This window comes from Carcharodon carcharias, chromosome 9 (assembly GCF_017639515.1).
Source record: "Carcharodon carcharias isolate sCarCar2 chromosome 9, sCarCar2.pri, whole genome shotgun sequence".
Taxonomy (NCBI): domain Eukaryota; kingdom Metazoa; phylum Chordata; class Chondrichthyes; order Lamniformes; family Lamnidae; genus Carcharodon; species Carcharodon carcharias.
This window is the reverse complement of record NC_054475.1, coordinates 53,470,092-53,490,180: the sequence shown is the minus strand read 5'-3', so window position 1 is coordinate 53,490,180 and position 20,089 is coordinate 53,470,092. Positions and strand designations below refer to the sequence as shown.

The following is a 20,089-nucleotide window of genomic DNA, read 5'->3' as shown; positions in this document are numbered from 1 at the left end:
ATAACAGAAAAAAGCTGTCCATTAAAGTCTAAAGGTTTCCAAGAAACTTAGAGGAGAAACCAATGTAAATCAATATTCTGAATGACCTCAGTGCAATGGTTATTGTTAGAATATCTGTCACGTATAATTAGTTAGCTGACACCATATTGCTGGTCTTTATCTATACGCAGATTTGAATTGTGCTCTGACAGAGTGAGTTGCTCTCAGCCCAGAGCAATGATGAAACTGTTACTTTTGCCCTCAGAATCTCTGGGCTAGAGAGTAGAATGCAGCTCAGAACTGGCAGTCAGCTCCTGATGACTGCCCAGTGCTGGATGACCATCAGCTGTTGCACCCAGCGATGAACACAATTGAATTTGTTTGTGGTGACTCCCAAAGGGAAAGGCTGGGCTGGACTGACATGTGACAGATAGCTAATAGATGAGCACAGACTTGGAATGGTATCCCAATGGTCTGTGAGATAAGAGGGAAAACGTGTATGGGGGAATGGCAACTATGTGCATTCCACTGTTCAGTAGAATTTCCAAGAGAGTTCTCCCATTTTCCCACCGTAACTTCCAACAAAACCTCCAGAGAAATGGCTGTTCATGTCATTCCTTCAGGGTTCCTGCTTTCTTTTACTAAATAAGCCCCTCCCTTCCATGGAAATGCCATCCCCAGATGTTTCACAGCAGCTGCACATCCCATTGCCAGGTTAACATGTTACAAGCTGCAGGTATCCTTGACACTATCTGGCTTTCAGCCATCAGAGATTGCACAGGATATAAATCACCCATATGTGCGCCACATGTGTAACAATAAATCAATTGTACTTTGTTAGGTGCCCCTGTCCTATTGTTTTGGCCTGGTCCCTGAAATGTGTTATTTGGTCTCGGGTTAGCACAAGGTCCCTGATTGGAATGGCAGAGCTAAATTAAGTCAATAGTTGAACTCAGATAAATGTGTGTGTAAGTTTACCAACTGGTCACCTGGCTTTCCTACTTTTGTTCAGGAGATTGACAGGGAGAGTAGGCATTAGTGCGACAGGTGTCGGCCATAATGGGAAAATCCCCACATGGGACATGGAGATTGGGGGGTGATGAGAATACCAATTATTCTGGCACAGTGAAACTGCCAATGCAAGGCCATTATCCTTCAGCATATTTTCTTTTGATTCATACCTAAGCTGCTGGCATCACTGACAAGGTCAGCATTTATTGCCCATCCCTAACTGCCCTTGAGAAGGTGGTGGGGAACTGTCTTCTTGAACTGCTGCACACCCACAGTCCTGTTAGGGAGGGAGTTCCAGGATGGTGTCCCAACAACAGTGAAGGAACAGTGATATAACTTCAGCTGTTTAGGCGATATAATTCCAAGTCGGGATGCTTGACTTGGAGGTGTTGGTTTTCCCATATATCTGCACCTGTCCTTCCAGATGGTGGAGTTTGCCGGCTTGGGAAGTGCTTATGAAGAAGTTTAGGTGAGTTTCTGACAATCAGGTAGACAGCACTGAGATAAGGATGGGTGAGGCCATGGAGGGATTGATATAGAAGAATGGTAACTTTATACTTGAGGCACACATAGGATGGCTTACGGCTGCTATAACCCAGGGAGTCTGTGCTGAGGGGAGTGTGAGAAGGTACCGATAGAACCCCCACCTCTCCTACCCCATCTCTTGATAGGAGGCTGCCTCCAGTTACCTGCTGAGCTCCAGTCTCAGCAGGAGGCCTGTCACCTTGGGGACGATTCCAGTGGCATCTTCAGCTAGCAGGCAACCTCTGCTGAATTGACTTGCATCCAACACGATCACTCAGAAGTGGGAATGCATCAGTTAGTTGACCCGATGTATTATTTTGCCTTTTGCTTTTGGTCCTTGGACAGGCCTGGGATTATTTAACCCAAAGTGTATTCCAGCTTTAAGGTGAAAATAGGAAGGGGTGGAAGTTAATGACTTGGGCCTGAATCTTCTGGTTGGCTCATCGACGCAAAAAATGAAGCAAGGTGACGTCTGGCGTGCGTTCCATCGTCACCATGTGTCATTCCGATCTTTGGCACCCGCCGAACTGTCAAAGGCCTATTAAGGCCACTTAGAAACCAATTGTCACAATTAACAGGGTTGCCCGTCCAACCTTAAGCTTGGCGAGCATGAGAAGAGCCCAGGCGGCCTTTGCATTTTTCATGGAACCTCATCCACGAGCATTTCATGAAGGGTGTATAAGTTTAGCAAAAATTTTTATTACAGTTTATTTCATGTCCCACCTCATATGACACTGTCACATGAGGGGACATGTCTGAATATTTTTTTTTTCTTTATTTCAATTTTTCAACATCAAAGTAATCTCTGTGCCTCAGGGAGATTTCTGCGCTCTTTTGCACACATGTGTGACAGAGCGCAGGCCCCGACTCTCCCTCCTACCCCACCCCCACTGGGAGTGCTCAGCGCTTCCAGGTGCATGTCATGCTGGACGGGCCTTAATTGGCCCACCCACGTAAAATGGTGGCGCGCAGCCAATCGCAGGCAGTGATCAGCTGTGCGCCCTCTCCCGCCCAGCCAGCCTGACAGGGAGAAAATTCTCCCCATGATTATAGCTCATTAATTGTCATTAATAAGCCTTAGTTAAAGTAAATAAGCAAACAGCACACTGATATAATTTCGATTGCCTAACTTAAGTTATCTATGTAATTATCCTGCCTGCATCAATGGGCTGGGTCAGATTCTGGTCTTGGTGATTATAAGATCCCATGATACAAAAATAGAAAATGCTGAAAATACTCAGCAGGTCAGGCAGCACCTGTGGAGGGAGAAACAGAATTAAGGGGCAGAATTTTTCCGTCGGCAAGCTGGGGGCGGGGCATATTCAGGAAGACCAGGGCACAGCGCAATCAGCTGTCCACCCGCCGACCTGTCAATGGCCAATTGAAGCCATTGACAGGATAATTAAATCAATTAAAGGCCCTGCCCGTCCAAGCTTAAGGCTGGTGGGCAGGCCAGGAGACCCAGTGAGCTTCTGATAAAACATGAAACCTCATCCACCAGCGGGATGAGGTTTCATGTCGGTTTTTAAAAGTTTTAATAAAGTTTCTGTGATATTTATTAACATGTCCCATCTCGTGTGACATTGTCACATGAGGGGGACATGTTAATATTTTTTTTATTTTTTTATTTTTAAACCTTCAAAAACTTTCAGCGCTGTCCCTGAGGCAGCACTTAGTCTCAGGGAGATGTGTGCTCTTTCGCACACATGCACAAAAGAGCGCACTCTCACAGTTGGGGAATCCCCCCCCACCCACACAAGAAGTGCATAGCACTTCCCATTGGGCGGCCCACTGGGCGGGCCTTAATTGGCCCACCCACTTAAAATAGCAGCGGGGCCCATTTCGGTGGTGGTGATTGGCTGCCCACCCGCCGCCGAGTTGGTCGGGCCCGCCCGCCCATCAAGGGCAAAATTCTGCCCAAGGTTTCAGGTCCACCTCTCACCTTTCATCAGAACTGGCCCTGTGCCTCTGTCCACAGATACTGCCTGACCTGCTGAGTATTTCCAGCATTTTATGTATTTATTTTAGACTTCCAGCAGTACTTTGCTTTTGTATAAGATACAGTGATCCTGGTGCCCACCACCCAGGATCATTTTGTGGTATACTGTCTGGCTGCGAGTAACTGTGTATCTCTGATCTTATAGGCTCCAATGATGAGGACGAGCAAAACACAAGCACACAAAAGAACAGTAACAAAAAGGGAAAATCTTTAAAGAAAAAATCAAGCAATGTGAGTTTATTTTTCTTATAATGCAGACACTGCAAAGCATTTCATGATCCACTTGAACCATCTGTAGTTTGGTTAACCTCTGATAAACTGGATGACAACGGGTCCATTAAGAGTCAGGCAGAGGGCTGATATTCGGGTCAGAGACAAGACTGAGATCCATCCAATGTTTGGGAGGTAGATATTTTAATGGAGTAAGTATCAGAATCCTAAGAACCTAATGACATCTTAACCAGTAAGTGTGGCCATCCCAACAGCAACTATCTGGTCAAAACCTCCGAAGATAAATTTAAAACTTTTCATCATGGGGTCCAGTGCAGTCAGAGTATTCCACCCCGCACCATAAGGAAACTATAAACCTCCATTACCTGGATGCCCCCACATTCCCACCCCTTTACCAAACCACTGATTATGCTAGAAACCCTTGTTCCCACTCTTACCTAGAACATGGCCAAAGGCCTCTGGGCTGCTTGATTTTGTATTGTTTCCCACCGACCTCCTGGACTTAAAGTCGGCCGTGGCTTGTTATTTGGTCCTTAAAATGGGCTGAGGTTCCCGTTGCTGCTTCCAGTCAGACCAGCCATTTGTTTGGCCAGTTCCCCAAATGGGAGTTAAAATTGCTCCCATTCCTAACCTGCTGTTCATATCAAGAGATGATGCCAATTTCTAAAAGAAGATCTTTATTATCCTCTGCTTCTCTATAAGCTGCGCTGTAGGTGCCCCAAAATATATCGGAATTGAGATCCTCTGGACCACCCAGTGGCCCACCGATGATGGCTAAACTAAAGATGGAAGAAGTAATGTTTGCTGGAGCAGGGCAAAGGTGTACTGCTCAAGTCTAAAGTCCATCATTGAGCACGTCATAACTGATCATCCCCCATTTTCTAATTCCAGGATAATGTCATATGTAGGGCAGAGTCTCCCATTTTGGAGATTGATGACCTGGAGAAGTTTGTTTTGACACCTGCAGCACAAGGCGTGACCATCAAATGCAGAGTCACGAGAGACAAGAAAGGCATGGATCGAGGCCTTTATCCCACATACTACCTGCATCTGGATACAGACGAGAGTAAAAAGGTAGAGTACCAAAGTACGCAAACAAGACTGCAGGCCTTCCTTCAGGTGCTGTTGATATAGATGAACCATCAAATCTAGATTGTTTGAGAATGGGGTTTGGGTCTTTACCTCGACCAGATTTGATCTCACAAATATCTCTGAGCTGTCACCATCCTTAGCAATTGTTACTGAAGTTTGATCTCCAGTTTTCAAAGTGTAAATTTTGTTTTGGCTTGTTAAGAAATTCTTTAAAAAGCAAACGGAAGATGCTAGACAGGGAACAGTACTCTGTGAGTGAGGAAGTTACAGTTTACAGTCAGACAATGTTTTAATAAAACATAAGATTGTTTTTCCCTTGTTTGCTTTGTAATTGTGACTAGGCCAGAGAATTGACTATTGCACCAATATTTTCATTTTGTAAATTCGCAATGCTGGCTAGGCCAACATTTATTGCCCATCCCTAATTGCCCCTGAGAAGGTGGTGGTGAGCTGCCTTCTTGAACCGCTGCAGTCCATGTGGTGTAGGTATGCCCACAGTGCTGATAGGAGTTCAGGGATTTTGACCCAGTGACAGTGAAGGAACGACGATATATTTCCAAGTCATGGTGGTGAGTGACTTAGGGAGAACTTCCAGGTGGTGGTGTTCCCATCTATCTGCTGCTCTTGTCCTTCTAGATGGTAGTGGTCATGGGTTTGTAAGGTGCTGTCTGAGGAGCCTTGAATTCCTGCAGAATTCTTGTAGATGGTACACACTGCTGCCAGTGTGGGGCAGTGGTGAAGGGAGTGAATGTTTGTGGATGTGGTGCTAATCAAAAGGGCTGCTTTGTCCTGGATGGTGTCAAGCTTCATGAATGTTGTGGGAGCTGCACTAATCCAGGCAAGTAGGGGGTATTCCATCACACTCCTGACTTGTATCTTGTAGATGGTGGACAGGCTTTGGGGAGTCAGGAGATGAATTACTCAGCACAAAATCCCTAGACTCTGACCTGCTCTTGTACCCACAGTATTTATATGGCTAGTTCAGTTCAGTTTCTGGTCAATGGTAACCCCCAAGATGTTGATGCTGCTCACAATAAGAGGTTGTGGTGGCAGAATCAATCCAGGCTAGTTTATTTTCAAGATAACTCTTCAATGCTATTGAATTCCAAGTAGTTTTTACATAAAGTGTTCAAGCTGTATCTTTTTATTCTATTTAGATGGGATAATCAATGCCCATCACCTGTTTAACTAGCAATTGTTTTTAACAAGATGATTGCCATATTGACAGATTCCCCTCTTTTCTTATTAAAGCTAAAAAAAACTTAAATTTTTTTTTAAACAAACAGAAGGAAATAGTGTCTTTTATTTCCATATCTATAATTCCCAAATTTCTTTTACCACATATATAAACAATTATAAAACAAAAAAATTTTTTTCATTGCATCATTAAATAAGACACCCCTCTTCCAACATATTTAATAATTTCGTAGAGCAGGCACTTCTTTTCATAAAACAGCCTGATAGTTGTTGATTTGTGTCAATCCATTTTATTTTAGAGATCTCTCTTCTCTCTAACATTTCTTTTATGCTGGCTTGGTCTATCCGTATCCTTTTTTCTGTGACACTTTTCGTAGAATGAACGTTGTTCCAAAGAGACTGGTTATCAACATAAAATTCTATCGGTAAATTTTTCCCACATTACCCCTTATATAATATTTCTGCCAGTATATTGAATAAGTAAACCCCCATGTCTAATGCTTCCACCAAGGCCAGTGTTTCAGTTGCTAAGGTGCTTTTCATTACCCTTTTTATTTCCTTGGCCTCCCAAGCCAGTGGGCAACATTTATCATTCTTTCCCACCAAGAATACGATAAACCCTGCTGTGTTGGAGTACCCATCTGGAAGATTGACATGTGAAGCATTACTAAAAATGACCAACCTCATATCTTCTGGATCACCCAAGGCTGGAAACTTGAGCACACATCTCTCAGAATTTAATTTTTTAAGTGTTTTATTTGCTGACAGAACGTGCTCACCTGTAGCATGTTTCATCATGGTACTCAATTCCAACACACCATAACTAGAGTCAGACTTAGTCTGAGTGCACAACCAGTTCAACTACCCAATCAAGCTTCTCAACTGTTCCATTTCTTCCTCAGTAGCAGGATCATCTTTTTGCAAGGATCTATCATGAATTATTGGGATATGATTAACATTTTCTAGATAAGATTGTTGATTCAATGTCACTCCCAACTTGCTCTGCTTAATGCCTAAACCTATGTATTTAAAGCCCCTGAAAGCTGACTTCTGACCTGGAACTCCTTTATCTTCTCAATTACCCATTGTTCAAATTCTACAGATCCTCCTCACGGGAAATCATCAACATGCGTGATAAAGATTACAGCTAGTTTCTCCTTATGGTACCAGTAGAACATCACAGGGTCTGCCTTTAACTGAATGCAACCTGTTTTCAAGAGGACAGACCTCACGGAAAAATACCATACTCTTGACACATCATTCAATCCCTGGCTTCTTTGGGCTGTTTCAAAAAACTTCCCTTTGAAATTTCTCCCCCTGTAAAGACGCAGCCTTTATATCAATCGATTTGCACACCCAGGAATAGGATGCCAAAGTAGCTAAAAAAACTTCAAACTCACTTTCCCCGCAGTAGATGAGTCCACTCTGACATCCTGATCTCCTGGTCACTCTTCAAAGCCTCAGGCTACTAATCTCACTTTGGCCTTGTATGTGCTGTCTGGGGTACCTTTTCTGTACAGATCCATCTGTGAAATAAAGCTGGCAGAAAGTATCATGGGGGTTGTTTGACTGTTCAAATCTGTCCAGAAACAAAGTAATGGAATCTTCCTTCAGTTCACTGAGCATCTCTTTATAACCTGTTAGAGAATGGGGAAAAGCGAGCAGTGAGGCTAAATGAACTAGAGTGTCAGTAACTATAGGGATCTGGGTTATCAGCTCCATTTGTGGGGTTACCAAGCTGGTCACAAACAGACTCACATTTTATAGAATAACTGACAAACCTGGGCTGCTCATCCAATCACCAGACAATACATGAAAGCTCACATTAACTGGATGTTACTCAGTGCTGAAAGCCCCAGTAAGGAATAACCTGAGTTGAGCTGATTTCTGTTTGGAATTTCGATCCAGATGCTATAGCATTGTCTAATCCTGGTATTAACTGTGCTCCTATCTAAACCTTTCTCTTTCTCCCCAGGTTTTCCTGCTGGCTGGGAGGAAACGCAAGAAGAGCAAGACATCCAACTACCTCATTTCAATTGACCCGACTGACATGTCCAGGGGGGGAGAAAACTTCATTGGAAAGCTCAGGTTGTGCCCGCTACCATTTGTCCATCCTTTCTGTAGTCTCTATTCTCAACACCAACCAGATGTGATATCATCATGTGCTTCCATTCTACAACCCACCTTACCTTTTCAGCAGGTCAGGAGTATGTAGAACAAGTATTGTGTCGACAATAGGTTAGATGCTGATTTAGAGGTTCACCTTGTGAGGTAGTGTTAAATGGGTATCAGCTGCCTGTTACACATTACACCTGATGGAACTGATTATTACTAGGGAGTTTAATGAGTGGATGATCAATACCGTCTGCACGGCACTACATTCCAACATGAATTTCCACCCTGCCTCTAACATCCACTTTCAAATCCAAACAAACTCAGTGGAATAAAGTCTTTATCTACAGGGACATTGAATAATCTCCTCGCTTCCAACTCCAGGGATGCTGACCCATCTTATGCTGTCTCTCTGCTGAGAGGAGCCAACTCTTTATGCAGGTTGAAGATTGAACCTGAGGCCTTTCCCAATCTGTATCACAAAGCTACTCACTGGCTAAAATACCCATTTCCCATCACTTCACTGTCACCTCTCTGTCACATCCTATCGTGTCAACTTAACAGGCAAGTAGGTGACATGCTCCAATCCTCTGGCAATTCTGCCCTCAGCCAGCCTCCACAAGTTGTGTGAGTTCGCCCAAAGCATGGTTCATCCCCTGATAACCTTGACCATTTAGTAATTCTGCAAGGTGCCATGTCTCAGACTAACATTCGTGGTTACAAGCTATGACTTACTTTTCCCTATTACAGCTTATTGGTGCCCAAGACCACCATCATCTGTTGTAATTAGTAATAGCTCAGTAAAGACCTAAAGCAGAGCTATTATAATAAACACTGGAACATAGGGACAGGAGAAGACCAATCACTGGAGTTCAGATATTGTCACTATATTTCGGGTGAATTATTTCCAAATAGCCCAATCATACTCTGTATTCTCTACATTGCCAGTATCAGTGTCTATAGGATATTCAAGCTATTCCAAGGAGCATTTACTAATCTGCCAACTCTCCTTATGTCAGCAAACTGTTTTGATCAGTTGATACATTTGGAAACCCATTGCCGTGATCAAAAGCCTCCAAAGCAAACTGTTGAGGTATCCACAGTAGACCGCCAGATAACTAGAGGGGGCACTGCCCTGGGACAGGTACAGCACACCCACATGAAGCCAGGGAGCAAGATGGCAGGAGCCTCTGCTTCAGAACCCCAAGTGCCCCTGGAGCTTAGTCAGCTTAAGCTATGAGAACCTGAAAGCAACAACACCATCCACTTTATTTTCAGGTGGAGCTGTCCCTGGTTCTGGAAAGGATGTCACCTGGAACCAGACCTGGGCACCTTCTAAAGTGTAGGGCGGAATAACTTCACCGAATAAATGTAAATATTGGAGCAAACTTAAACACAAGTTCCAACTTAAATCAAAATCTAGATTTATATAAATGCAAGTGTTAATAGAAGTGTAAACTTAAAAGGAAGTGCAAATTTAAAGAAAAATGTTGATGTAAAAAGAAGCATAAAGGGGACAGAGGAACCTGGGCTGATTAGACATAGGTCTTTGAAGGTGGCAGGACCATACTGAGAGAGCGGTTAGCAAAGCATATAGGCTCTTGGCCTTAATAAATAGATGCATTGGATACAAAAGCAGGGAAATGCTGCTGAACATTTATAAAAGCTCCAGTTCTGGTCACCATACAATAGGAAGGTTATGAGGGTTCTTGAGAAGGGGCAGAGATGAGATGAGGTTCCAGGGATGAGAGATTTTAGCTACAAAATTAGGATGGAGAAGTTGGCGTTGAAGTCAAGGAGGTTGAGAGAAGATTTAATAGAGTTATACAAGATTATGACAGGTTTAGATAGGTTCGACAAAGAATTAGGCGACACAGATTTCAGGTTTTGGGCAAGATGTGAAGGGGGGAATGTGAGGAAGAATGTTTTTAAATGGTGGGTGGTAATGACCTGGAACTGCTGCACACGAGGGTGGGGGAAGCAAAGATGGTTAATGATTTGTTATGATACAGCAGGTGGCATTTGCCAGGCTGACCAAATCCACAAGAGAAACTTGGCAGCACAATCACAATAGTTTTGAAATTTGTATTTATTATGAGAAGGTTTGTGCGCTGAATTCAGAAATAATGGGCAGAATTTTAACCCCGTTGGGGAGGAAGTTGAAGAGTGGGTCGCGGAGGTGCACTGCCATTTTATGTGGGTGGGCCAATTAAGGCCCGCCCAGTGTGACCTCCGCATAAAAGTGCTATGCACTCCCTGTGTGGGCGGAGTAGGGATTCCCTGAGACTAGGTGCTGCCTCAGGGAGATCGGTTCTACAGTAAAAAATCTTAAAAATAGAAAAAAAAAAATTCCCTGACATGTCCCCTCATGTGACACTGTCACATGAGATGGGACATGTCCATCACTTTTAAATCCACTTTAATTATATTTTTTAAAACCTACATGAAACCTCATCCTGCCCGGGGATGAGGTTTCATGCTTTTTCTAATGCCCGTCAGGGCTCCTGGCTTGCCCACTAAACTTAAAGTTAGACGGGCAGGTCCATTAATTACTTTAAATACTCTGTCAATGGCCTCAATTTTCCATTGACAGGTCGGCAGGCATGCAGTTGATTCTGCTGAGCCCCCGACGTCATCCCAGGTCATTTTACAAGTCGGCAAGTGGACCCCGCCCCACGCTCACTGACCAGGAAATCCTAGCCAATGAGTCCACTAATACCTTTAGAGATTTTAAAAATTATATGAAAACATTTAGTAACAAAAGAAAAGAATAAAACACACACACAATATCACAGTTACTTAATATTATAACAATTCCAAAAATTCCTAATTAGCTGGACTGCCAACTACACACCCACTTTAAGGCAACAGTCCAAAATAGACTTTAAATTTATAAAGACAATCCAGCAAGGTTACCACATGCACCCACTCAACAGTGGAATTCCAAAGGCTTTTAACACAACTTTGTTTACTGGAACAGCAGATTTCTGCATAGTGGCTGGAGGCTTTTTCCTCAAATCTGTTTCACACGGTGTATCTTTTAGATCTCACGCGGCCACACACCGCACAGCTTTCCATCCTTCTTTAAATATATTTTTCTTTCTTTGACCTGTAAATCCCATTGTTCCCCATGTCTTTGGAATTTACTTTTCTCATGATATAAAAATCTTTCATATTATCATTATGGACAGCATTTTTGGGAAAAATCAACATAATAACCTTGCCGTATTTATTTTGCCAGCCGTAAAAACCTTCTCATGCCCCTTTGAAAATCCAACAACTTTTCCCGTATCTAAAAATGAAAATTTCATTCACCCCCTATCTGTTGACTTTACCCTAGCTCACACATTAGCATTTCAAATGCCCTTTTTACACCTAACTCTTTTGATAATTTCAACCTTCCAGTCTACCCATCTCTTATTTAATTAAATCTGTCACACAGACAGAACCATCCACACACACACACTCACACACAAACACATAAGCCTATTTTACAATATCCCACCATGATACTATGAAAAATATTATAGTTTTGTGACAGATTTGAAAAGGAAATTGAATGGGCGCTTGAAAGAAATAAAATTGCAGGGCTTTGGGCATAGAACAGGGAAATGGGACTGACTGGATTTCTCTACACTAAGCTAGCACAGACTCAATGGGCTGAATGTCCTCCTTCTGTGCTGTAATGACTCTATAACTCTGCAAAAGTAAACATGATTGTTAAGTGTAAGTGTGACTCTATATTTACCATTTAGTCTTGAGTGCTAAGAGTACACAGACAGAAGGTTTATTGTAGAGCTCCAACAGTTTTTTCACTCAGGCTGCAGGATGTACTCAGATCACATCACACTCAGACCTCAAGTTCTCATCTCCTGTAAAATGCAGTTTCCTGAAACCAGAAGTGGCAGAGGAGGCTAGTGATACTTTAAAAATTCAAATTGTGTCACTTCCTACCCACTGCTTTCTTCCCCAAAGATTACAAATTGTTCACCAGACTGCGTCGGAAAATAAGCTCCAGGCATGTCTGACCCACTCCTCTCTGTTAATTATTCAGGACTCCAGCACCTTGTCGATGCTGGATGTGACATTGAGCCAGATACAGGGATAGCTCTGGGTTACAGTGACACCTGAACAATAGAGAGGCTTTTGACACAGGCCCACCTCCAATGTATCATTGTGTATATTTAACACAAAGATTAATTCTGGCTGAGCCTGAACTATAAAACCATAAGACATAGGAGCAGAAGTAGGCCATTCAGTCCATCGGGTCTGTTCTGCCTTTCAATGAGACCATCACTTGGAAAACAGTGCAGAATCGGACAGTGTCAGCATGGATTTATGAAAGGGAAATCATCCTTGACAAATCTACTGGAATCTTTCGAGAATGTAACTAGTAGAGTTGATGAGGGGGAGCCAGTGGATGTGGTTTATTTGGACTTTCAAAAGGCTTTCGACAAAGTCCCACATAGGAGATTAGCATGTAAGTAAAGCACGTGGGATTGGGGGTAGTGTATTGAGATGGACGGAAAACTAATTGGCAGACAGGAAATAAAGAGTAGGACTAAACAGGTCTTTTTGCAAATGGCAGGCAGTGACTAGTGGGGTACTGCAGGGATCGGTGCTGGGACCCCAGCTATTCACAATATATATTAATGATTTTAATGAGGAAGCTAAATGTAATATCTCCAAATTTGCAGATGACACAAAGCTGGGTGGGAGGGTGAGTGTGAGGAGGATGCAGAGATGCTTCAGTATGATTTGGACATGCTGAGTGAGTGGGCAAATGCATGGCAGATGCCGTATAATGTGGATAAATGTGAGGTTATCCTCTTTGGTAGCAAAAACAGGAAGGCAGATTATTATCTGAATGGATATAAATTGAGAGAGGAAATGTGCAATGAGACCTGGGTGTCCTCGTACACCAGTCGCTAAAGGTAAGCATGCAGGTGCAGCAGGCAGTAAAGAAGGCAAATGGTATGTTGGCCTTAATAGCCAAAAGATTTCAGTACAGGAGCAGGGATGTCTTGCTGCAATTATACAGGGGCTTGGTGAGACCATGCTTGGAATATTGTGTGCGGTTTTGGTCTCCTTATCTGAGGAAGGATGTTCTTGCTTTGGAGGGAGTGCAGCGCAGGTTGACCAGACTGATTCCTAGGATGACAGGACTGACTTTTGAGGAGAGATTGAGTTGGTTAGGATTATATTCACTGGAGTTCAGAAGAATGAAGGGGATCTAATAGAAACTTATAAAATTCTAACAGGACTAGACAGGGTAGATGCAGGAAGGGTGTTCCCGATGGTGAGGGAGTCCAGAACCAGGGGTCACAGTCTGAGGATACGGGGTAGACCATTTAGGATTGAGACAAGGAGAAATTTCTTCATCCAGAGAGTGGTGAGCCTGTGGAATTCACTACCACAGAAAGCAGTTGAGACCAAAATATTGTATGTTTTTAAGAAGGAGTTAGATATAGCTCTTGGGGTGAAAGGGATCAAAGGATATGGGGAGAAGGCTGGGGCAGGCTATTGAGTTGGATGATCAGCCATGATCATAATGAATGGCGGAGCAGGCTCAAAGGGCCGAATGGCCTATTCCTGCTCCTATTTTCTATGTTTCTATGTTCCTGTCATGGTGAACCTTAAATATCTGATATTATATTATATTTTGTACATTAGATATCTGTTAATCCTCAACTCCACTTGCCTGCCTTTTCCCCATAACCCTTGATTCCTGTACTGATTAAAAAATATCTATCTCAGCCTTGAATATACTTAACGACCCAGCCTCTACAGCCCTCTACGGTAAAGAATTCCACAGATTCGCTACCCGCTGAGAGAAGAAATTCGTCGTCATCTCTGTCTTAAATGGGCACCCCCTTACTCTGAGATTATGCCCTCTGGTCCTCGACTCTCCGACAAGAAGAAACAACCTCTCAGCATCTACTCTGTCAAGCCCCCTAAGAATCTTTTATATTTCAATAAGGTCACCTCTCATTCTTCAAAACTCCAATGAGGACAGATGCAACCTACTCAATCTCTCCTCATAAGAAAATCCCTCCACATCCAGGATCAACCTCGCGGACTGCCTCCAATGCCAGTATATCTTTCCTTAGATAAGAAGACCAAAACTGTTCACGATATTCTAGGTGTGGTCTAACTAGTGCCTTGTACACTTTTAGCAAGACATCCTTATTTTTATACTCCATAACCTTTGAAATCAAGGCCAACATCCCATTTGCCTTCCCTATTACCTGCTGAACTTGTATGTTAACTTTTTGGGGTTCATGCATGAGGACCCCCAAATCCCTCTGTGCTGCAGCTTTCTGCAGTCTTTCTCCATTTAAATAACATTCAGCTCCTCTATCCTTCCTGCCAATGCGCATAACCTCACATTTTCCCACATTATATTCCATCTGCCAAGTTTTTTGCCCACTCACTTAACCTGTCTACATCCCTCTGTAGACTCTTTGTGTCATTCTCACCACTTGCCTTCCCACCTATTTTTGTGTCATCTTGGCAATAATACATTCATTTCCCTCATCCAAGTCATTGATATATATTGTAAATAATTGTGGCCCCAGCACTGATCCCTGTAGCACTCCACTAGTTACAGATTGCCATCCTGAAAATGTCCCCCATATCCCAACTCTCTGCCTTCTACTAGTTAGTCAATCCTCTATCCATGCTAATATACTACCCCCAACACCATGGGCTCTTATCTTATTAAGTAGCCTTATGTGTGGTACCTTATCAAACGCCTCTTTGGAAATCTAAATATATTAAATCTACTTGTCCCCCTTTCACTTTCCTGCTTGTTACCTCCTCAAAGAATTCTAATAAATTTATCAGGCATGATTTCCCCTTCATGAAGCTATGCTGAATCTGCTTGATTATATTGTGCATTTCTCATTGCTCTGCTATTACATCCTTTATAATAGGCTCTAACATTTTCCCAATGATGGATGTTAAGCTGACTGGCCTATAGTTATCTGTTTTTTGTCCCCCACCCTTTTTGAATAAGGGCACTGGATTGGCAGTTTTCCAATCCTCTGGGACTTTTCCAGAATCTAAGGATTCTTGGAAAGTTACTACCAGTGCATCCACTATCTGCATAGCTACTTCCTTTAATATCCTAGGATGCAACCCATCAGATCCAGCAGACTTATTGCACTTTTAGCCCCATTAGTTTCCCCATTACTTCTCTAGTGATAATTATTGTATTTATTTCCTCCCCCCACCCCTGCTTTTGCCCCTTGATTATTTAGTATCTTTGGAATGCTATTAGTGTCTCCTACCATGAAGACTGATGCAAAGTATTTATTTAACTCCTCTGCCATTTCCTGGTCCCCCATTATTATTTCCCCAGCCTCATTCTCTAAGGGGCCTAAGTTCATTTTGGCCTCTCTCTTCATTTTTGTATATTTAAAGAAGCTCTTACTGTCCATTTTATATTACTTGCTAGTTTACCCTCAAAGTTGATTTTCTCCCTCTTTTATTATTATTTTTTGTCATATTTTGTTGGTTTTTAAAACTTTCCCAATCCTCTGGCTTACCACTAATCCTTGCCACTTACCACATTGAATGTCTTTTCTTTCAATTTGACACCATCCTTAACTTTATTGGTTAACCATGGTTGATTTATCTCATTCCTAGAATCCTTCTTCCTCACTGGGATATATCGTTGTTGTGAGTCATGAACTATTTTCTTAAACATCTTCCATTGTTCATCAACCGTCTTTTCTGCTAAACTCCTTTCCCATCCACAGCAGCCAACTCTGCCCACATTCCTTTGTAATTACCTTTATTTAAGTTTAGCACAGTTGTTTCCGACCCAAGTTTCTCACTCTCAAACTGAATGCTAAATTCTACCATGTTATGGTTACTGTTTCCCAGGGGATCTTTTACTCTGAGATCATTTATTAAACCTGCCTCAGTACATATTACCAGATCCAAAATAGCCTGATCCCTGGTTGGATCCATAACATATTGTTCCAGAAAACTGTCCTGAATACACTCTATGAATTCTTGCTCTTGGCTACCTCTGCCAAGTTGATTTTTCCAATCTACATGAAGATTAAAGTCACCCATGATTAATGTAGTGTCTTTTTTACATGTCTTCATTATCTCCTGCTTTATTCTCTGTCCTACAATATAGCTACTGTTAGGGGGCTTATAGACTACTCCCAGCAGTGTCTTCTTCCCCTTGTTATTTCTTACCTCCACCCATATGGATTCTACATCTTCCGATCCATGATCATTTCTTCCTATCGTACTTATCCCATCTCATACTAACAAAGCTACCCCACCACCCTTTCCTTCCTGCTTCCCCTTTTGAAAAGTCACATACCCCTGAATATTTAGTTCCCAGCTTTGATCTCCTTGTAACCATGTCTCTGTAATGACTATAAGATCATACCCATTGACTTCGATTTGTGCCATTAATTCATTTATTTTGTTCCAAATACTACGTGCATTTAAGTAAAAAGCCATTAATTTTGCCTTTTTACTATTTTTACCCCTTTGACCCTATTTGCTGCCTTTTTTATGTTTGTACACTCTTTCCAGGTATCGTTAACTAAATAGCTGCCCTGCCCTGCCATACCTTTTTGCTTTGTAAGCCTACATATCCCCTCTCCAGAACTCGCTCCCTACCCCCCGTTCCATTTAATTTAAAGCCTCTTTATAGCCCTAATTATTCGAATCAACAGGACACTAGTCCCAGCACAGTTCAAGCGAAGCCCGTCCCACCGGAACTCCCTTCTACCCCAGTACTGGTACCAGTGCCCCATGAACTGAAACCCATTCCTCCCACACCAAACTTTGAGCCATACACTTAACTCCTTGACTTTATTTAACCTAAGCCAGTTTGACTGTGGTTCAGGTAGTGATCCCGACATTATTACTTTGGAGTTTCTGCCTTTTAATTTAGCTCCCAACTGTTCAAATTCTTTCAACAGAATCTCCTTTCTAGTCCTATCAATGTCGTTGGTCCCAACGTGAACAACAACTGGATCCCTCCCCTCCCACTCCAAGTTCGTCTCCTGTCCTGAGGAGATGTCCTTAACCCTGGCACCGGGCAGGCAACACAGCGTTTGGGACTCACGCTCACAGCTGCAGAGCACAGTATCTGTCCCCCTAATTATACTGTCCCCCACCATTACTACGTTCCTATTTCCTTCCCTCACTTGATTGGCTCCCTTTACCATGGTGCCATGGTCAGTTCACTCATCCTCCCTGCAATCCCCGCTCTTGTCCACACAGTTTGCAAGAACCTTGTAACTGTTGGACAGCTGCAGGGGCCGAAGATCCACGAATGCTACCCCCTGGGTTCCCATACCTGCTTCACCTGCAGTCACACCCTCCTGTCCCTGATCACAGACCAAATTCGAATTACCTAATCCGAGGGTGTGACTGCCTCCTGAAACAAAGTGTCCAGGTAACTTTCCCACTCCCTGATGTGGTGCAATGTCTGCAGCTCAGGCTCCAGCTCCTCAACTCAGATCCAAAATTCCTCGAGCTGCAAATACTTACTACAGACATGTTCACTCTGGATCACCTTGGTGTCCAGCACCTCCCACATACTGGAACTCTTTACCTACTTCTAAAATCTTTCACATTTTAAAATCTGATGCCTCCTGAATTCTCAATATTAACACTATTAACATACTATTCAGGCTACCACACACTCTCTTCTATCTCAGTAACATTACCTCAACCCATTACCTCATACCCCCTACCACTCAAACACTCAACCAGGCTTCAATCGCCTCGATGTTTAATTTTTCCCACACTTTCCAGTCTTCTGAGTTCCATTCCGCTCAAACTACAGCTCATTGCAAACTCTATCCACCCACATCATCCTGAACCCCTACCATTCCTTGCTCATGCCTAGTAGCCCCACGACTACAAAAAGAAGGATATAATTTGGGTTTGGATATCTCCTCAGTTCTAAATTGTTTTTACCATTTATAGATAATCCCATGTTAATTTATTGTGCCTGTCCTTGCAAAGACATAAGGATCTAATTGAGGAAAAATGTTGATGTGAGGAAGAAAGATTTTGTCTCCAGCTTCCAACTAATAGCTGTTTCTGGATCTAGCCTGAAGCGACATATTCCTGTATCTGATTCATGACAGGCACATTCTGTCAACTGATGATCGAAATGATTACCTTCTCTATAACAAAAACAAAATGTTGCATGCTGGAAATCTGAAATAAAAATAAAAAATGTTATAAACCATTCAGCAGGTCAGACAGAGTTGGTGCTTCAGGTCGATCCGAAACATTAACGCTGTTTCCCCCCCCATAGTTGCTACCAGACCGGCTGAGTCTTTTTAACATATCCTGTTTTGAATTTCATATTTTTATGTGATTTAGGGATCTCTTTCACATTATCTCCATCATGAGCCATTTCTTTGTTGAGGACAGGAGGATGATTTACTCTGATTAATGGGCCAGTGAGGAGGAACAGTCAGACTGGAGACCATTTGTTTTCATAACAGCCAGACGACACAGGCTGGACATCAGGAAACTGCTGACAACAACAGCAACACCATGAATTTATCTGTCACCCTTTATGTAGAAAAACATCCCCAGACCTTTACTGAAATATTGCCATGGAACTTCCAAATCTGCACTGGGAATGTTCCCTCCCTATTCCAGAAAAACCACCCATTCCCAGGGGAATTTTTGCACCTAAATGACTACTCCTTCTCCCCTGTGCTCCTCAGTAGATGTCCTGCTCCATGCACTTGTCATACAGAAGAGAGTGAGGGAAAAATTTGGGACTGTGAAGTTCAACAAAAAGATCACAAAATAAATCTGTATGAAGACCCTTCAGCCTATTTGATCTTCTCCTTCCAGAATTCCAGCCCTACCATAACCCTATTACCACATCAGCTGTTTCTAAATGACTCCAGTGTCCTTACCTCAATCGACCTTCTCAATGACAATTCCAGCTGTTGATCACATTCAGTGTACAGAAATATTCCCTGGAATCTGCTGTAAATTTAATCTTTCCATTAACATTTGACTCTATAATGCATTGATTGATGCACAAACCAGTGCATGGTTCACCAAGAAAGACTTTTCGTTGACTCTCTACTGATTTGCAAAGGAAGGAGGCTAGGGAGAAGCAGAGGTCACTATTTTAAGTTGTAAAAGGCCTTATCTAGGCTGGATATCAGGAGGTGGTACTTTTCCCCGAGAAAGAGGAGCTCTGGAACATGCCAGCTCATGCAGAGGATGCCAGTTTGCTGAATTCCTGCAAGCGAGAGCTGGATCTGTTTCTGGCCAGGATGGAGATCACTTTGTGCAAAGGGTAGGTCTTATGTCCTCGAGTGGACCTATCCCTTTACCGTGTCCAGTTCAAGACAGTACTGCTGTTTGACTCAGGTGTCACACTAAGGAATGCCAGAGTGATCTCTTGGACAAGTTTAAATTACCTAAGGAAGATTGGAGAGGCATTTCCCATTGGAGTCACATTTTATCTGATTTTTCACCTCTTTTCACATAGCTTTGGGTAGGGTACAGAATCTATGTATCATGACGCTCGAGGTGTTTCAAATTGTGCAGAAAAGGCTGGATGAACCAGAGGATCTTCACCATGTCTGTCATTGTTCATATGCTCAAGTTTTGAAGTCTTTCTCTCCCTTGTTCCTTTTGTGACTGTGTTCCTAATGATTTGCCAATTGATGTGCACCAGCTTTATTTTGGTCTGTTTGAACTTGCTAAGGTCGAACCTGATGGGGACCAAGTTTACAGTGTTTGACAATGGAGTCAATCCTGAGAGGGGAAAGGCCAACCGTTCCAACATCCGTCAGGAGCTTGCTGCCGTCACTTATGTAAGTATCTGTAGTGAAGTGATGGACTTGCCTCAGCAAATTGTCATTGGCTTCAGGTTTGTATCATACTTTCACTTGTTAGAGAGAAAGAATCTGCATTTTG

At 42.8% G+C, this 20,089-nt stretch overlaps 1 protein-coding gene across 1 annotated transcript in view; it reads left to right on the top strand.

Annotated features, from left to right (window-relative positions):
• The window catches only part of LOC121282410 (tubby-related protein 3-like), a 193,707-nt gene that overhangs the window by 44,844 nt on the left and 128,774 nt on the right, over positions 1-20,089 (top strand). The window contains exons 11-14 of the mRNA XM_041196126.1: positions 3,660-3,745; positions 4,637-4,819; positions 8,010-8,122; positions 19,878-19,986. Of these exons, the coding sequence (XP_041052060.1) occupies positions 3,660-3,745; positions 4,637-4,819; positions 8,010-8,122; positions 19,878-19,986 (491 nt within the window). The remainder of the gene's footprint in view (positions 1-3,659; positions 3,746-4,636; positions 4,820-8,009; positions 8,123-19,877; positions 19,987-20,089) is intronic.